The 18,498-nt window shown below is 51.4% G+C and overlaps 1 protein-coding gene across 1 annotated transcript; it reads left to right on the top strand.

The window, feature by feature from the left end:
* The first annotated feature begins 129 nt into the window (after positions 1-129).
* On the top strand, positions 130-16,746 carry RHBG (Rh family B glycoprotein). Its single transcript, XM_038768510.1, is given in 10 exon segments — positions 130-273; positions 275-305; positions 1,806-1,863; positions 2,054-2,187; positions 3,489-3,631; positions 3,633-3,677; positions 4,411-4,511; positions 5,007-5,118; positions 14,028-14,163; positions 16,559-16,746. Coding segments are annotated over 10 exon segments (1,092 nt in total).
* The last annotated feature ends 1,752 nt before the right edge of the window (positions 16,747-18,498 follow it).

Here is an 18,498-nt window from a genome sequence, read left to right as displayed (position 1 = left end):
TGCCGGGCCGGGGCCTGCTGTTGCCAACTTGTACTTCCCAAGCGCTTAGTACAATGCTCCGCACACAGTAAGCGCTCAATAAATGCAATTGATTGATTGATTGATTGATTGATTGCTGGCCCGGAGGTCATGGCGGGCGGGCGACCGCCCCTGCGGCTGGCCCTGCTGCTGCTGGCGCTGGAGGCCTCCGTCCTCATCCTCTTCGGCCTCCTCGTCTGCTCCGGGCCCGACCAGGCCGCCGCCAGTAACGGGACCGGAGCCCACTTCCACTCCCATGAACGACGACTTCTACCGGCGCTACCCGAGTGAGTGCCGGCGGCCCGTCCCCACCCGAAACCCCCTCCCCCGGACCCCGGACGGTCTAACCCGCTGCCCTCTAGCTGCGCTCGCCGTCCCACCCTCAGCAGATGCGGGTCTCCACTGCAATGGGAGGGATGATAAGGATGGTATTTCTTAAGCACTTACTGTGTGCCAAGCACTGTTCTAAGCGCTGGGGGAGATACAAGGTTATCAGGTTATCCCAGGTGGGGTTCACAGTCTTAATCCCCATTTAAAGATGAGGTAACTGAGGCATGGAGAAGTTAAGTGGCTTGCCCAAAGTCATACAGCTGAAGTGTCTGAGACGGGATTAGAACCCATGGCCTCTGACTCTTCTAGACAGTGAGCCCACTGTTGGGTAGGGACCGTCTCTATATGTTGCCAACTTGTACTTCCCAAGCGCTTAGTACAGTGCTCTACACACAGTAAGCGCTCAATACATACGATTGATTGACTCCCAATGATAATAACAATGTTGGCGTTTGTTAAGCGCTGAATATGTGCCAAGAACCGTTCTAAGCGCTGGGGTAGTTACAACCTATTCAGGTTGTTCCTTATAGGGCGCACAGTCTTCATCCCCATTTTACAGATGAGGTAGCTGAGGCCCAGAGGAAAAAAATAGCATTTATTAGGCACTTACTATGTGCAAAGCACTGTTCTAAGCGCTGGGGAGGTTACAAGGTGATCAGGTTATCCCATGGGGGGCCCACAGTCTTAATCCCCATTTGACAGATGAGGGAACTGAGGCCCAGAGAAGTTAAGCGACTTGCCCAAAGTCACCCAGCTGACAAGTGGCAGAGCCTGGATTTGAACCCATGACCTCTGACTCCAAAGCCCGGGCTCTTTCCACTGAGCCACACTGCTTCTCTAGGGATGTGGGGCAGACCCTCGACTCCAGGGGACCTCAGGGTCAGCTCCCACTTTGAAGCCGCGGTGTCCCTGCCCCCACCTCCACCTCGGGGGGCTGGAGGGGCGGGGACAGCACTGCCGCTCCTTCTTCTCTCGGCAGGTAAATAATAACAATAATAATAATGGCATTTATTAACCATTACTATGTGCAAAGCACTGTTCTAAGCGCTGGAGAGGTTACAAGGTGATCAGGTTGTCCCACGAGGGGCTCACAGTCTTAATCCCCATTTTACAGATAAGGGAACTGAGGCCCAGAGAAGTTAAGTGACTTGCCTAAAATCACCCAGCTGACGGTTGGTGGAGCCGGGATTTGAACCCATGACCTCTGACTCTAAAGCCCGGGCTCCTTCCACTGAGCCATGCTGCTTCTCTAATAGCGGTGGGCCAGCGGTCAGCGGCCCGGGGCCACGGACGACTCTGACTGCGGCTGGCCCGGCCCTGCTCCACCCCGTCTCCGGCCCGGCCGGTCCCGGAGGCCCCGCTGACCCCTCGCCTGGCCCGAGCGTCCTGCTTTCCCCTGCTCCCCGCCGCTGACCGCCTCGATCCCTGGTTCAGCCCCCGACCCGCGCTGCCCGCAGGTTTCCCGGACGCTCACATCACGATCTTCGTGGGCTTTGGGGTCTTGAGGTGAGGCCTGTGGCGGCTCAGAGGGAAAGTAACAGCCTTGAAAGTCTGGAGGCCTAGGTTCTAATTCCCTCTCTGGTATGAGAGTTAAAAAAAGATTGTAAATACCCAGGAGGGTTTAGAATAGATCACCTAAGAGTGCTGAGATAAAATTTTTCCAACTTGTACTTCCCAAGCGCTTAGTACAGTGCTCTGCACACAGTAAGCGCTCAATAAATACGATTGATTGATTTCCTGCAGCGCTAGTGGCCTGTGCTCCCCAGTGGGCCACACTGGTGCAGGGCCTGGTCAAAACGCTGCTCCACCGCCAGGCCCGCGTCCTCGTCAGCGTCCAGAGGTGCGGGTGGTGGCGGGGTGGCCGCTGGACAGACGGGGGGAGGGAACTGGCGGGGGGCTGAGGGAGTGAGAGGGGCAGAAAGTGGGTGTATAGAGGGGGGGTCCGGTTCCTTTCTAGAAAACCCAAAGTCGCCACCCCCTCCCCATTCCTAATAATAATAATAATGATGATGGCATTTGGTAAGCGCTTACTATGTGCAAAGCACTGTTCTGAGTGCTGAGGGAGTTACAAGGTGATGAGGTTGTCCCACGGGGGGCTCACAATCTTCATCCCCATTTTACAGATGAGGGAACTGAGGCCCAGAGAATCAATCAATCAATCAGTCAATCGTATTTATTGAGCACTTACTGTGTGCAGAGCACTGTACTAAGCACTTGGGAAGTACAAGTCGGCAATACATAGAGACAGTCCCTACCCAACAGTGGGCTCACAGTCTAGAAGGGGGAGACAGAGAACAAAACCAAACATACTGATAAAATAAAATAAATAGAATAGATATGTACATGTAAGATAAATAAATAGAGTAATAAATATGTACAAACATATATACATATATGCAGGTGCTGTGGGGAAGGGAAGGAGATAAGATGGGGAGGATGGAGAGGGGGACGAGGGGGAGAGGAAGGAAGGGGCTCAGTGTGGGAAGGCCTCCTGGAGGAGGTGAGCTCTCAGTAGGGCCTTGAAGGGAGGAAGAGAGCGAGCTGGGCGGATGGGCAGAGGGAGGGCATTCCAGGCCCGGGGGAGGACGTGGGCCGGGGGTCGATGGCGGGACAGGCGAGAACGAGGTCCTGTGAGGAGATTAGCGGCAGAGGAGCGGAGGGTGCGGGCTGGGATGGAGAAGGAGAGAAGGGAGGTGAGGTAGGAGGGGGCCAGGGGATGGACAGCCTGGAAGCCCAGGGTGAGGAGTTTCTGCCCAATGCGCAGATTGATTGGTAGCCACTGGAGATTTTTGAGGAGGGGAGTAACATGCCCAGAGCGTTTCTGGACAAAGACAATCCGGGCAGCAGCATGAAGTATGGATTGAAGTGGAGAGAGACACGAGGATGGGAGATCAGAGAGAAGGCTGATGCAGTAGTCCAGACGGGATAGGATGAGAGCTTGAACAAGCAGGGTAGCGGTTTGGATGGAGAGGAAAGGGCGGATCTTGGCAATGTTAGAGAAGTGAAGTGACTTGCCCAAAGTCACCCAGCTGACAATTGGCGGAGCCGGGGTTTGAACCCCTGACCTCTGACTCCAAAGCCCGGGCTCTTTCCACTGAGCCACGCTGCTTCTCTGCTTCCTACTCCCCCGCCTGGCCCCCGCATGATCAACGCGGACTTCGCCGCTGGCGCCGTGCTGATGTCCTGGGGAGCCGTTCTGAGCAAGGTCAGTCCGGTCCAGCTGCTGCTGCTGGCCACAGCCGAGGTCACCATCTTCGCCGCCAACGAGTTTGTCGTTCTCCATCCACCTCCTGCGGGTCAGTGTGGGGCCGGGGGCCGGGCTGGCATGGGTCAGCGCGGGTTGATTGATTGGCTGGGTTAGAGAGAGAGAGAGAGAGAGAGAGAGAGAGAGAGAGAGAGAGAGACCCTCCCCTCTTCCGACCCGAGACTGGCCGCTCTGGGTTCTCCCTCCCTTTCAATCAGTCAATCCATCAATCAATCAATCGTATTTATTGAGCGCTTACTGTGTGCAGAGCACTGGACTAAGCGCTTGGGAAGTACAAGCTGGCAACATATAGAGACAGTCCCTACCCAATAGTGGGCTCACAGTCTAGAAGGGGGAGACAGAGAACAAAACCAAACATACTAACAAAATAAAATAAATAGAATAGATAGGTACAAGTAAAATAAATAAATAGAGTAATAAATATACGTACAAACATATATACATATATACAGGTGCTGTGGGGAAGGGAAGGAGGTAAGATGGGGGGGATGGAGAGGGGGACGAGGGGGAGAGGAAGGAAGCGCTGGGGAGGTTACAAGGCGATCAGGTTGTCCCACGGGGGGCTCACATTCTTCATCCCCTTTTTCCAGATGAGGTAACTGAGGCCCAGAGAAGTGAAGTGACTTGCACAAAGTCACACAGCTGACAATTGGCCAAGCCGGCATTTGAACCGATGACCTCTGACTCCAAAGTCCGAGCTCTTTCCACTGAGCCACGCTGCTTCTCTAAGACACGCAGCCCCACCCCTGGACGCCCCCAGCCTCCTCCTCCCCCGCGGTTTTGCCCTCCACCCCCAGATCCCATCACCCACGGGTCCTCCGACTGCCCACCCGCTGACCGACTGCCCACCCGCTGACCACCCTCCAAACCCCCCGCTCACCCCCCTCCATACCCCCCAGCTGGTAGAGCTCCCCAATCACCCCCTCCAACTACCCCCCGTTCATTCATTCAATCGTCTTTATTGAGCACTTACTGCGTGCAGAGCACTGGACTAAGCGCTTAGAGAAGCAGCGTGGCTCAGTGGAAAGAGCCCGGGCTTTGGAGTCAGAGATCAGGGGTTCAAATCCCAGCTCCGCCACTTGGGCAAGTCAATTCACTTCTCTGGGTCTCAGTTCCCTCATCTGTAAAATGGGGGTGAAGACTGTGAGCCCCCCGTGGGACAACCTGATCACCTTGTATCCCCCCACCAGAGCTTAGAACAGTGCTTTGCACATAGTAAGCACTTAACAAATGCCATTATTATTATTATTACAATTCAGCAATAGAGACAATCCCCGCTGACCACCCTCCAAGCCCCCCAGCTCGTGGTGACCCCTTCTAACTGCCCCCCAATCCCCATGCTTTTCCATTCTTATGCCCCTGGTGCCCCCTCCTACCCTGCCCGTGCATCCAGGCTGGACAACGTGTTCCCGCTGGTGGCTTGGGGACGCCGTTCGGCCTGGCTCCAGGGTGGCTACCAGCTCTGTGGTCTCCTGGTCACGGTGGCTTCGGTGGTGGCCTGGTGGGTGAGTTGTGACGGGCGTCTCCGTAGCTCCTGTCTCCTCCAGCGAGGCAGATTGGAAGCGGGGTGGGAGGACGGGACCTACAGAGGTCAACCGAACCCCCCCCCACCAAGACCCCCGGGGCAGGCCAGGCCAGGAAACTTCCGGACAGGTTGATCTCTCTTCTCTCCTCCGGCCCAGGCCTCCTGCTGAGGCTGCCTTAGAGAAGCAGCGTGTCTCAGTGGAAAGAGCCCGGGCTTTGGAGTCAGAGGTCATGGGTTCAAATTTCTAAGCACTGGGGAGGTTACAAGGTGATTGGGTTGTCCCACGGGGGGGCTCACAGTCTTCACCCCCATTTTACAGATGAGGGAACTGAGGCCCAGAGATGATGATGTTGGTATTTGTTAAACGCTTACTATGTGCCAAGCACTGTTCTAAGCGGTGGGGGAGATACAAGGTAGTCAGGTTGTCCCATGGGGGGCTCACAGTCTTAATCCCCATTTTACAGATGAGGTAACTGAGGCCTAGAGAAGTTAAGTGACTTGCCCAAGGTCACAGAGTAGACAAGTAGTGGAGTCGGCATTAGAACACATGACCTTCTGATTCATAGAGAAGCAGCGTGGTTCAGTGGAAAGAGCCCGGGCTTGGGAGCCATAGGTCATGGGTTCTAATCCTGGCTCTGCCACTTGTCAGCTGTGTGACTTTGGGCAAGTCACTTCACTTCTCTGGGCCTCAGTTGCCTCATCTGTAAAATGGGGATTAAGACTGTGAGCCCCACGTGGGACAACCTGATCACCTGGTATCCCCCCAGCGCTTAGAACAGTGCTTCGCACACAGTAAGCGCTTAACAAATGCCATCATTATTATTATTATTCCCAGGCCCGTGCTCTATCCACTATGCCAACCTGCTTCCTTTCTTCCAGCGCAGTTTGATCCGCCACTCAGCTCTCTCCTGCTTGGAGGGAGAGCGAAGAGTCAGGGGTGTGGGGGGTGGGATGATTCGTGCTGGGTTCCTGGGGGAGAGTCAGGGTTGTGGGTCTATAGGGTCTATTCTATTTATTTTATTTTGTTAGTATGTTTGGTTTTGTTCTCTGTCTCCCCCCTTTTAGACTGTGAGCCCACTGTTGGGTAGGGACTGTCTCTATATGTTGCCAACTTGGACTTCCCAAGCGCTTAGTACAGTGCTCTGCACACAGTAAGCGCTCAATAAATACGATTGATTGATTGTGGGATGGTCCATGTTGGATCACTGGGGAGGAGTCAGGGCTGTGGATGGCCTGTCCCTGACCATGAAGCAGCATGGCTCAGTGGAAAGAGGCCGGGCTTTGGACTCAGAGGTCGTGGGTTCAAATCCCGGCTCCGCCACTTGTCAGCTGTGTGACTTTGGGCAAGTCATTTCACTTCTCTGGGCCTCAGTGACCTCATCTGTAAAATGGGGATGAAGACTGGGAGCCCCACGTGGGACAACCTGATTACCTTGTACCTACCCCAGCGCTTAGAACAGTGCTTGGCACATAGTAAGCGCTTAACAAATACCAACATTATCATTATTATTATTATGAAAGTCGAGGTCCAGGAGGGTGACCAACACTCGTTTCCTCCCAGGGCCGCTGTCGGAGACAGAGTGGCGTGATGGACGGGCAAATGTGGCTAACACGGGGGGCTGGGGGTGTCGCGGGTTCGGCCCATTTCCCTCCCCTTCCACCTGGACCAGAAGTGCGACACGCCTTTCCTGTTTGGTTGGCGGGGTAGACTCCGGCGCCTAGCAGCCAGAGAGCAGGCCCCCCCCCTTTCCTGTTCTCTCTGGGTTAATTGAGCAGATTTGGGGGACGGGAGAGACCTCTGGACAGGTCAACCTTAGAGGTCGGAGTTCCCGGGGCGGGCTGACCAGGGCGTGTCCCCCAGGACAGGGGTTGGGGGTCCTAGTCCAGTGCTCTGCACACAGTAAGCCCTCAGTAAATACGATGGAATGAATGAATGACTACCCCAGTGCTTATTCATTCATTCAATCGTATTTATTGAGCGCTTCCTGTGTGCAGAGCACTGGACTGGGCGCTTGGGAAATACAAGTCAGTAACATATAGAGACGGTCCCTACAGTGCTTGGCACATAGTAAGCGCTTAACAAATACCACCATTATTATTTTAGACTGTGAGCCCACTGTTGGGTAGGGACTGTATATGTTGCCAACTTGTACTTCCCAAGCGCTTAGTACAGTGCTCTGCACACAGTAAGCACTCAATAAATACGATTGATTGATTGATTGATTGATTGATTGATCCGCAGCTAAACCTGACCCAGTCCAGCGCAGGCCCAGAGGGGTAGACACAGAAGATATTTCTCTACCTCTCCCGGCCTCGGTCTCCATCTCTCCCTCTCGCTCTGTCTCTCCTGGGGCCTGCTCTCTGCGCTCACGCACCATCCTGACGGCTGGGGGAAGGGGCACGGACACGTCGGGGGGCTCGCAGTCCCACAGCGCGGGGGGGAATTAGGGAGAGGGGCAAATTCCGCGAAAACAGCGATTGACCCTCGACAGCAGGGAGAGAAACCACGGCCGCCCACATCACGGCTGGTAGAGGGCTGATTGATGGATTGGTGGATGGATGGATAGATGCCACCCCAGTGAGACCTGCATTGGCCCGGCCACCGCCTTCCAGCGATTGTCACAAGGTTTTTCGGAGTGTTCGGGACTCGGGATAATAATAATAATTATAATTATATAATTATTATGGTATTTGTTTAGGGCTTACTATGCACCAAACACTGTTCTAAGCGCTGGGGTCAATCGGATTGGAATTAAGATCATACTCTTAATTCCCATTTTGCAAACGAGGTAACTGATGCCAGAGAAGTGAAGTGACTTGCCCAAGGTCACACAGCAAACATGTGGTAGAGTGGGGATTAGAACTCAGCTCCTTCTGACACCCTTGCCCAAAGCCACAAAGCAAACATGTGGCAGAGTGGGGATTAGAACGCAGCTCCTTCTGACTCCCTTGCCCAAGGGCCACAAAGCAAACATGTGGCAGAGTGGGGATTAGAACTCAGCTCCTTCTGACTCCCTTGATGATGATGATGGCATTTGTTAAGTGCTTACTATGTGCAAAGCACTGTTCTAAACGCTGGGGAGGTTACAAGGTGATCACGTTGTCCCACAGCGGGCTCACAGTCTTAATCCCCATTTTACAGATGAGGGAACTGAGGCCCAGAGAAGTGAAATGACCTGCCCAAAGCCACACAGCTGACAAGTGGTGGAGCCAGGATTCAAACCCATGACCTCCGACTCCAAAGCCTGGGCTCTTTTCCACTTAGCCACGGTCACAAAGCAAACATGTGGCAGAGTGGGGATTAGAACTCAGCTCCTTCTGACTCCCAAGCCCTTGCTCTTTCCGTAATAATGATAATGTTGGTATTTGTTAAGCACTTACTATGTGCCAAGCACTGTTCTAAACACTGGGGTAGGTCATCAGGTTGTCCCACGTGGGGCTCACAGTCTTCATCCCCATTTGACAGACGAGATAACTGAGGCCCAGAGAAGTTAAGTGACTTGTCCAAAGTCACACAGCTGACAAGTGGCGGAGGCTGAATTAGAACCCACGACCACTGACTCCCAAGCCCGTGCTCTCTCCATGGGCCGCTTGCGGTTCTTCCTGCCGCTCTGTCTCCGTCTAGCTCTCTCAATCAATCAATCAATCAATCGTATTTATTGAGCACTTACTGTGTGCAGAGCACTGTACTAAACGCTTGGGAAGTCCAAGTTGGCAACATCTAGAGACGGTCCCTACCCAACAGTGGGCTCACAGTCTAAAAGGGGGAGACAGAGAACAAAACCAAACATACTAACAAAATAAAATAAATAGAATAGATATGTACAAGTAAAATAAATAGTAATAAATATGTACATACATATATACAGGTGCTGTGGGGAAGGGAAGGAGGCAAGCTGAGGGGGAGAGGAAGGAAGGGGCTGAGTGTGGGAAGGCCTCCTGGAGGAGGTGAGCTCTCAGTAGGGCCTTGAAGGGAGGAAGAGAGCTAGCTTGGCGGATGGGCACTCTCCGCGGTCTACCCACTCTCCCTCTTGCTGCAACGCCTACCCGTACCTCGCACGGGCCTGAAGCCCTGTTCCCCCCCACCCCCGCCCCCTCCTCCCCCGATCTCGTCCCTTTTCTGTGTCCCCCCCCACTACGGGCTGTGGGAGCGGGGGAAGAGGGAGTGTCTGGGCCTCCGGAGAAGCCCGTTGCCCCTGGGCCTCCCCTCCCGTTGCCGGGAGACGGAGCCGAAGCGGAGAGAGCTGGTCCCCGCCCTGGCACCGGAGCCGTGGGAACGGCCCCGAGCCGCCCCCTGCCCAGCCCGCCCGCCCGCCCGCGGGGCTCTACCCTCTGCCAGCTGCCCCGCCCCCCTTTCTCCAGCTGCAGCCTCGTTTCCATCCCATTCGGACCATTTCCCCCCTTCATTTCCTCCCCCGGGCCTGGAATGCCCTCCCTCTGCCCATCCTTCAAGGCCCTACTGAGAGCTCATCTCCTCCAGGAGGCCTTCCCAGACTGAGCCCCCTCCTTCTTCTCCCTCTCCATCCCCCCCCCCGCCTTACCTCCTTCCCTTCCCCACAGCACCCGTATCTATGTATATATGTTTGTACATATTTATTACACTATTTATTTTACTTGTACTATCTATTCTATTTATTTTATTTTGTTCATAAGTTTGGTTTTGTTCTCCGTCTCCCCCTTCTAGACTGTGAGCCCGCTGTTGGGTAGGGACCGTCTCTAGATGTTGCCAACTTGTACTTCCCAAGCACTTAGTACAGTGCTCAGCACACAGCGCTCAATCCCCCCATCTTACCTCCTTCCCTTCCCCACAGCACCCGTATCTATGTATATATGTTTGCACATATTTATTACTCTATTTATTTTACTTGTACCTATCTATTCTATTTATTTTGTTAATATGTTTGGTTTTGTTCTCTGTCTCCCCCTTCTAGACTGTGAGCCCACTGTTGGGTAGGGACCATCTCTAGATGTTGCCAACTTGTACTTCCCAAGCGCTTAGTACAGTGCTCTGCACACAGTAAGCACTCAATCCCCCCCATCTTACCAACTTCCCTTCCCCACAGCACCTGTATATATGTATATATGTTTGTACATATTTATTACTCTATTTATTTATTTATTTTACTTGTACCTATCTATTCTATTTATTTTATTTTGTTAGTGTGTTTGGTTTTGTTCTCTGTCTCCCCCTTCTAGACTGTGAGCCCACTGTTGGGTAGGGACTGTCTCTATATGCTGCCAGCTTGTACTTCCCAAGCACTTAGTAAAGCGCTCTGCACACAGTAAGCGCTCAATAAATGATTGATTGATTGATTAATTGATTCAAGGCCCTACTGAGAGCTCACCTCCTCCAGGAGGCCTTCCCAGACTGAGCCCCCTCCTTCCTCGCCTTCTCCTTCCCTTCCCCACAGCACCTGTATATATGTTTGTTACATATTTATTACTCTATTTATTTATTTTGCTTGTACCTATCTATTCTATTTATTTTATTTTGTTAATATGTTTGGTTTTGTTCTCTGTCTCCCCGTTCTAGACTGTGAGCCCACTGTTCGGTAGGGACCGTCTCCATATGTTGCCAACTTGTACTTCCCAAGCGCTTAGTACAGTGCTCTGCACACAGTAAGCACTCAATCCCCCCATCTTACTTCCTTCCCTTCCCCACAGCACCTGTATATATGTATATATATGTTTGTACATATTTATTACTCTATTTATTTATTTATTTATCTTACTTGTACCTATCTATTCTATTTATTTTATTTTGTCAGTATCTTTGGTTTTGTTCTCTGTTTCCCCCTTCTAGACTGTGAGCCCACTGTTGGGTAGGGACTGTCTCTATGTGTTGCTGACTTGTACTTCCCAAGTGCTTAGTACAGTGCTCTGCACACAGTAAGCGCTCAATAAATACGATTGATTGATTGATTGATTGATTGATTCGGACCATTTCCCCCCTTCAAGGCCCTACTGAGAGCTCACCTCCTCCAGGAGGCCTTCCCAGACTGAGCCCCCTCCTTCCTCTCCCCCTCTCCCCCTCCGCCTTACCTCCTTCCCTTCCCCACAGCACCTGTATATATATATATATATATATATAATATGTTTGTTCGTATTTATTACTCTATTTATTCTACTTGTACATATCTATTCTATTTATTTTATTTTGTTAATATGTTTGGTTTTGTGCTCTGTTTCCCCCTTCTAGACTGTAAGCCCACTGTTGGGTAGGGACCGTCTCTATATGTTGCCAATTTGTATTTCCCAAGTGCTTAGTACAGTGCTCTGTACACAGTAAGCACTCAATCCCCCCATTTTACCTCCTTCCCTTCCCCACAGCACCTGTATATATGTATATGTTTGTACATATTTATTACTCTATTTATTTTGCTTGTACATATCTATTCTATTTATTTTATTTTGTTAGTATGTTTGGTTTTGTTCTCTGTCTCCCCCTTCTAGACTGTGAGCCCGCTGTTGGGTAGGGACTGTCTCTATATGTTGCCAACTTGTACTTCCCAAACGCTTAGTACAGTGCTCTGCACACAGTAAGCACTCAATAAATACGATTGATTGATTGATTGATTGATTGGTAGCCCGAGGGCGCGGGCCAGGGCCGGGGCCTAGGTCGGGAGGAGAAGGGAAGCCAATGTTGCCAACTTGGCCTTTCCCCAGTGCTTAGTAATAATAATAATGATGATGGCATCTATTACGCGCTTACTATGTGCAAAGCACTGTTCTAAGCGCTCGGAAGGTTACAAAGTGATCAGGTTGTCCCACCTGGGGCTCACAATCTTCATAGAGAAGCAGCGTGGCTCAGTGGAAAAGAGCCTGGGCTTTGGAGTCAGAGGTCATGGGTTCAAATCCCAGCTCCGCCACTTGTCAGCTGTGTGACTTCGGGCAAGTCACTTAACTTCTCTGGGCCTCAGTTCCCTCATCTGTAAAATGGGGATGAAGACTGTGAGCCCCATGGGGGACAGCCTGATCACCTTATAACCTCCCCAGCGCTTAGAACAGTGCGTTGCACATAGTAAGCGCTTCATAAATGCCATTATTATTGTTATCCCCATTTTACAGATGAGGTCCAGAGAAGTGAAGTTACTCGCCCAAAGTCACACAGCTGACAAGTGGCGGAGCCGGGATTTGAACCCATGATCTCTGACCCCAAAGCTCGTGCTCTTTCCACCGAGCCACGCTGCTTGTGCTCTGCTCACAGTAAGCGCTCAATAAATAACAATGGAATGAATGAAGCCAACGACAGAGACTGACGCTCCTCACCAAGCCCCGAAGGACGGGTGAAGTGAAAGACAGAGAAAGCCCCCCCTCACCTGGCTCTGCCCTCCTCCCAAACCGGGGCTGTCTTTCAGGCTCAAAAAATCAAATTCATTCATTCAGGTGCTGTGGGGAGGGGAAGGAGGTAAGGCGGGGGGAATGGGGAGGGGGAGGAGGGGGAGAGGAAGGAGGGGGCTCAGTCTGGGAAGGCCTCCTGGAGGAGGTGAGCTCTCCCGAGCCGAGCTTGCCGTTCTGGGTCATTCAAGGCCCAGCCTGGAGGCAGGGGTGAGACGCCTTTATCTGCAGAAGATAAAACTGCCACAGAGGAGCTCTGAGTCCCCAAGATTGCCTCCGACCCCTCTCCGGCTGTCCTTCCTGCCCTCGGCCCAGGCTCCCTGCAGACCTCCTTCTCCAGACAGCCTTCCCAGGTTACGTGTGTGTGTGTGTGTGTGTGTGTGTGTGTCTATCTGTCCGTCCCATCTCCCCCAAGCTCAGCAACCCTCCTGAGGGCAGGGACTTTTGCTTCTGTTCCACCCACGAGGTCACCAAGCTGGACAGATGAAAGCCGAGTAAAACAGTGGGCGAGACTTCCTGATTCAAAGGATGAAGAACTGTCGGGCGGGGCAGGGGGTAATATCCTTTTCCTTCCTGGGGGACCTCTCTGCAGCAGCCAGTTAGTTATTAATGATAATAGTTAATAATTATAATAACTAATAATTAATGATAAATGCCAATGTTATTATTATTATTATGCTATTTGTTAAGCGCTTACTATGTGCCAAGCACTGTTCTAAGCGCTGAGGTGGCTACAAGGTCATCAGGTTGTCCCACGTGGGGCTCACAATCCTAATCCCCATTTTCCAGATGAGGAAACTGAGGCCCAGAGAAGTGAAGTGAGTTGCCCAAGGTCATGTAGCAGACAAGTGGCGGAGCCGGGATTAGAACCCACGTCCTTGGACTCCCAAGCCTCAACTCCCAAGTTGAACAGCATCCCCCGCCCCCCTAGCTCATGCTCAGGCAGACACACACCTCCTCCTCTGGGGAGGTCTCCCGGCTTCAGCACCCAATCTGCCTGGGGTAGGGAGGGGCTCGTGAGAGGTCATCTCGTCAAGTGTTTAGTACAGTGCTCTGTGCACAGTAAGCGCTCAATATATACAAATGAATAATAACGATGGCATTTGTTAAGCGCTTATTATGTGCAAAGCACTGTTCTAAGTGCTGGAGAGGACACAGGGCGATTAAGTTGTCCCACGTGGGGCTCACAGTCTTAATCTCTATTTTACAGGTGAGGGAACTGAGGCCCAGAGAAGTGAAGTGACTTGCCCAAAGTCACACAGCTGACAAGTGGCAGAGCCGGGATTTGAACCCATGACCTCTGACTCCCAAGCCCATGCTTTTCTCGGGCCTTCGGCCTGGGCTGCATCTCCACGGCTCCTCCGTTCCCTCCAAACCCCGACAATCCCCTGTCCCCACCGTGTGCCCGACTAGGCCCCAACTTGCCTCTTCTCGGTGTCGGGGCGGGGAGTTGGGGGTCGCTCCTGCCCCGGTGGGACCCCGGCCCGAAGCTGCCCAACCCGGGAGTCGTTGGCGGTGGCGTGAACTTGGGCCGTTTTTCCTTTCGGTTAGCCAGCTTTATGGGATCGCACCTCGCTCATACAGCTGGGTAACCAAAGACAACAACCAACCCCGGACACGGGCGCGCCGGCCCAGACGGACGGACGGACGGACGGACGGATGGACGAGGCCCGGGAGCGACGGGCCGGTGAGCCGACAGGGCCGCGGGCCGCAGGGCGTCCGGGTTGGGGCCCGGCGAGGCCAAACGAGGCGGGAAGGAGAAAGAAATGGAAAAACAGCGTGGCAAGAGCCAGGGCTTCTAGACTGTGAGCCCACTCTTCTAGACTGTGAGCCCACTGTTGGGTAGGGACTGTCTCTATATGTTGCCAACTTGTACTTCCCAAGCGCTTAGTACAGTGCTCTGTAGGCGCTCAATAAATACGATTGATTGATTGAGAAAGAAATGGAAAAACAGCGTGGCAAGAGCCAGGGCTTGGAAGTCCTTTTACGTCCAAAGGACATGGGCTCCAATCCCGGCTCCTCCACTCATCTGCTGTGTGACCTTAGGAAAGCCACTTCACTTCATTCATTCAATCGTATTTACTGAGCGCTTACTGAGTGCAGAGCACTGTACTAAGCACTTGGGAAGTACAAGTTGGCAATATATAGAGACGGTCCCTATCAATCAATCAATCGTATTTATTGAGCGCTTACTGTGTGCAGAGCACTGGACTAAGCGCTTGGGAAGTCCAAGTTGGCAACATATAGAGACGGTCCCTACCCAACAGTGGGCTCACAGTCTAGAAGGGGGAGACAGAGAACAAAACCAAACATATTAACAAAATAAAATAAATAGAATAGATATGCACAAGTAAAATAAATAAATAAATAGAGTAATAAATATGTACAAACATATATACATATATACAGGTGCTGTGGGGAAGGGAAGGAGGCAAGACAAGACAGGGCGGATGGAAAGGGGGACGAGGGGGAGAGGAAGGAGGGGGCTCAGTCTGGGAAGGCCAGACTGGGAACTTGTACTTCCCAAGCGCTTAGTACAGTGCTCTGCACACAGTAAGCGCTCAATAAATACGATTGATTGATTGATCGAGAAAGAAATGGAAAAACAGCGTGGCAAGATCCAGGGCTTGGAAGTCCTTTTACTTCCGAAGGACATGGGCTCCAATCCCGGCTCCTCCACTCATCTGCCGTGTGACCTTAGGAAAGCCACTTCATTCATTCAATCGTATTTATTGAGCACTTACTGAGTGCAGAGCACTGTACTAAGCACTGGGGAAGTACAAGTTGGCAACATATAGAGACGGTCCCTACCCAACAGTGGGCTCACAGTCTAGAAGAGGGAGACGGAGAACAAAACAAAACATATTAACAAAATAAAATAGAATAAATATGTACAAATAAAATAAATAAATAAATAGAATAATAAATACGTACAAACATATATACATATATACAGGTGCTGTGGGGAGGGGAAGGAGGTAAGGCGGGGGGGATGTGCCTCGGTTACCTCATCTGGAAAATAATAATAATGATGATGGCATTTGTTAAGCGCTTACTATGTGCAAAGCACTGTTCTAAGCGCTGGGGGGATACAAGGTAATCAGGTTGTCCCACGTAGGGGTCACTGTCTTCATCCCCATTTTACAGCTGAGGTCACTGCGGCCCAGAGAAGTGAAATGACTTGCCCAAAGTCATCCAGTTGCCTGACCTCCTTCCCCTCCCCACAGCACCTGTATATATGTATATACGTTTGTACACATTTATTACTCTATTTATTTTACTTGTACATATTTATTCTATTTATTTTATTTTGTGAATATGTTTCGTTTTGTTGTCCGTCTCCCCCTTCTAGACTGTGAGCCCGCCGTTGGGTAGGGACCGTCTCTAGAGGTTGCCAACTTGGACTTCCCAAGCGCTTAGTCCAGTGCTCTGCACACAGTAAGCGCTCAATAAATACGATTGAATGAATTTATTTTATTTTGTGAATATGTTTGGTTTTGTTGTCTATCTCCCCCTTCTAGACTGTGAGCCCGCTGTTGGGTAGGGGCCGTCTCTAGACGTTGCCAACTTGGACTTCCCGAGCGCTTAGTCCAGTGCTCTGCACACAGTAAGCGTTCAATAAATACGATTGAATGAATTTATTTTATTTTGTGAATATGTTTGGTTTTGTTGTCTATCTCCCCCTTCTAGACTGTGAGCCCGCTGTTGGGTAGGGGCCGTCTCTAGACGTTGCCAACTTGGACTTCCCGAGCGCTTAGTCCAGTGCTCTGCACACAGTAAGCGCTCAATAAATACGATTGAATGAATTTATTTTATTTTGTGAATATGTTTGGTTTTGTTGTCTATCTCCCCCTTCTAGACTGTGAGCCCGCTGTTGGGTAGGGGCCGTCTCTAGACGTTGCCAACTTGGACTTCCCGAGCGCTTAGTCCAGTGCTCTGCACACAGTAAGCGCTCAATAAATAAAGGAATGAATGAATCAGGTTGTCCCACGGTGGGGGAGGGAGAGGGTGGAAGGGAAGAGAGGGGCCAGGTGTTGAGATGGACGCCCTCCCGCCCCTCTTCTGTCCCCCACTTACCCCAGTCCCGCTCCTGCGCCGGCCTCCCCTGCGTCTCCCCCAGCCCCGTCTGTCCGGCCTTGTCCACCCGACCCGCGCTCACTACGCTCCGCGCCGGGCCTTTTCATTCACCCTTTCCGCGCCCCCTCCCAGAAAAGTCCCCCGATTGGCCCCGGGGCGACTGATCGCCCCCGCCCAGTCCCCGCCCCTGTGACTTGGGGTGATGATGATGATGATGATGATGGCATTTGTTAAGCGCTTACTATGTGCAAAGCACTGTTCTGAGCGCTGGGGGAGGTCACAAGGTGATCAAGTGGTCCCACAGGGGGCTCACAGTTTTAATCCCCATTTCACAGATGAGGTAACTGAGGCTCAGAGAAGTGAAGTGACTTGCCCAAAGTCATACAGCTTCCCAGACTGAGCCCCTTCCTTCCTCTCCCCCTCGTCCCCCTCTCCATCCCCCACATCTTACTCCTTCCCTTCGCCACAGCACCTGTATATATGTATAGATGTTTGTACAGATTTATTACTCTATTTATTTATTTTACTTGTACATATCTATTCTATTTATTTTATTTTGTTAGTACGTTTGGTTTTGTTCTCTGTCTCCCCCTTCTAGACTGTGAGTCAACTGTTGGGTAGGGACTGTCTCTACATGTTGCCAACTTGGACTTCCCAAGCGCTTAGTCCAGTGCTCTGCACACAGTAAGCGCTCAATAAATACGATTGATTGATTGATATTGATTGACAGAGTCTGTCAATTGCATTTATTGAGTGCTTACTATGCGCAGAACACTGTGGAGCCTTGGGCAAGTCGCTTAACTTCTCTTTGCCTCAGTTATCTCATCTGTAAAATGGGGATGAAGACTGTGAGGCCTTGGTGGGACAGGGACTGTGTCCAACTCGATTTGCTGGCACCCACCCCAGCGCTTTGTACTGTGCCTGACACGTAGTAAGTGCTTAACAAGTGCCATTATTATTATTATTCCTAAGCGCTTGGGAGAGTACACGTTCCCCACCCACAACGATTTACAGTCCAGAGGGGGAGACAGACATATTAATAGAAATAAATAAATGACACTGGAATGCATTCCCCTACTGCTAACCTTCTCACCGAATGTCAATCTCGTCTATCTCGCTGCCGAATCTCACCCCCAACCTACCTCTGGCCTGGAACCCCCTCCTTTCTCATGTCAGACAGATAATTTTTGCCGACTTGTACTTCCCAAGCGCTTAGTACAGTGCTCTACACACAGTAAGCGCTCAGTAAATACGACTGAATTGCACTCCCCCACTTCAAAACCTTATTGAAGACACAACTCTTCCAAGAAGCCTTCCCTAAGCCCTCCTCTCCTCTTCTAATAATAATAATAATTATGACATTTGTTAAGCGCTTACTATTACAGGCGCCGCTCTTACTTTCTTCTTCATTCATCCTCCCTCCCATCCTCACAGCAATCAATCAATCAATTGTATTTATTGAGCGCTTACTGTGTGCAGAGCACTGTACTAAGCACTTGGAAAGTACAAGTTGGCAACATATAGACAGTCCCTACCCAACAGTGGGCTCACAGTCTAGAATAATAATAATCATCATTATTATTATTATTACCTGGGCACGGGGAAGTGTCTCCGGGGCCAGACTTTCTATAATAATAATAATAATGGCATTTATTAAGTGCTTACTATGTGTAAAGCACTGTTCTAAGCGCTGGGGGGACACACGGTGATCAGGTTGTCCCACATGGGGCTCCCAGTCAATCCCCATTTTCCAGATGAGGTAACTGAGGCCCAGAGAAGTGAAGTGACTTGACCAAAGTTACACAGCTCTACTGAGAGCTCACCTCCTCCAGGAGGCCTTCCCAGACTGAGCCCCTTCCTTCCTCTCCCCCTCGTCCCCCTCTCTATCCCCCCATCTTACCTCCTTCCCTTCCCCACAGCACCTGTATATATGTATATATGTTTG

This window comes from Tachyglossus aculeatus, chromosome Y4, assembly GCF_015852505.1.
Source record: "Tachyglossus aculeatus isolate mTacAcu1 chromosome Y4, mTacAcu1.pri, whole genome shotgun sequence".
NCBI lineage: Eukaryota > Metazoa > Chordata > Mammalia > Monotremata > Tachyglossidae > Tachyglossus > Tachyglossus aculeatus.
This window is presented reverse-complemented; position numbering and strand designations above follow the sequence as displayed.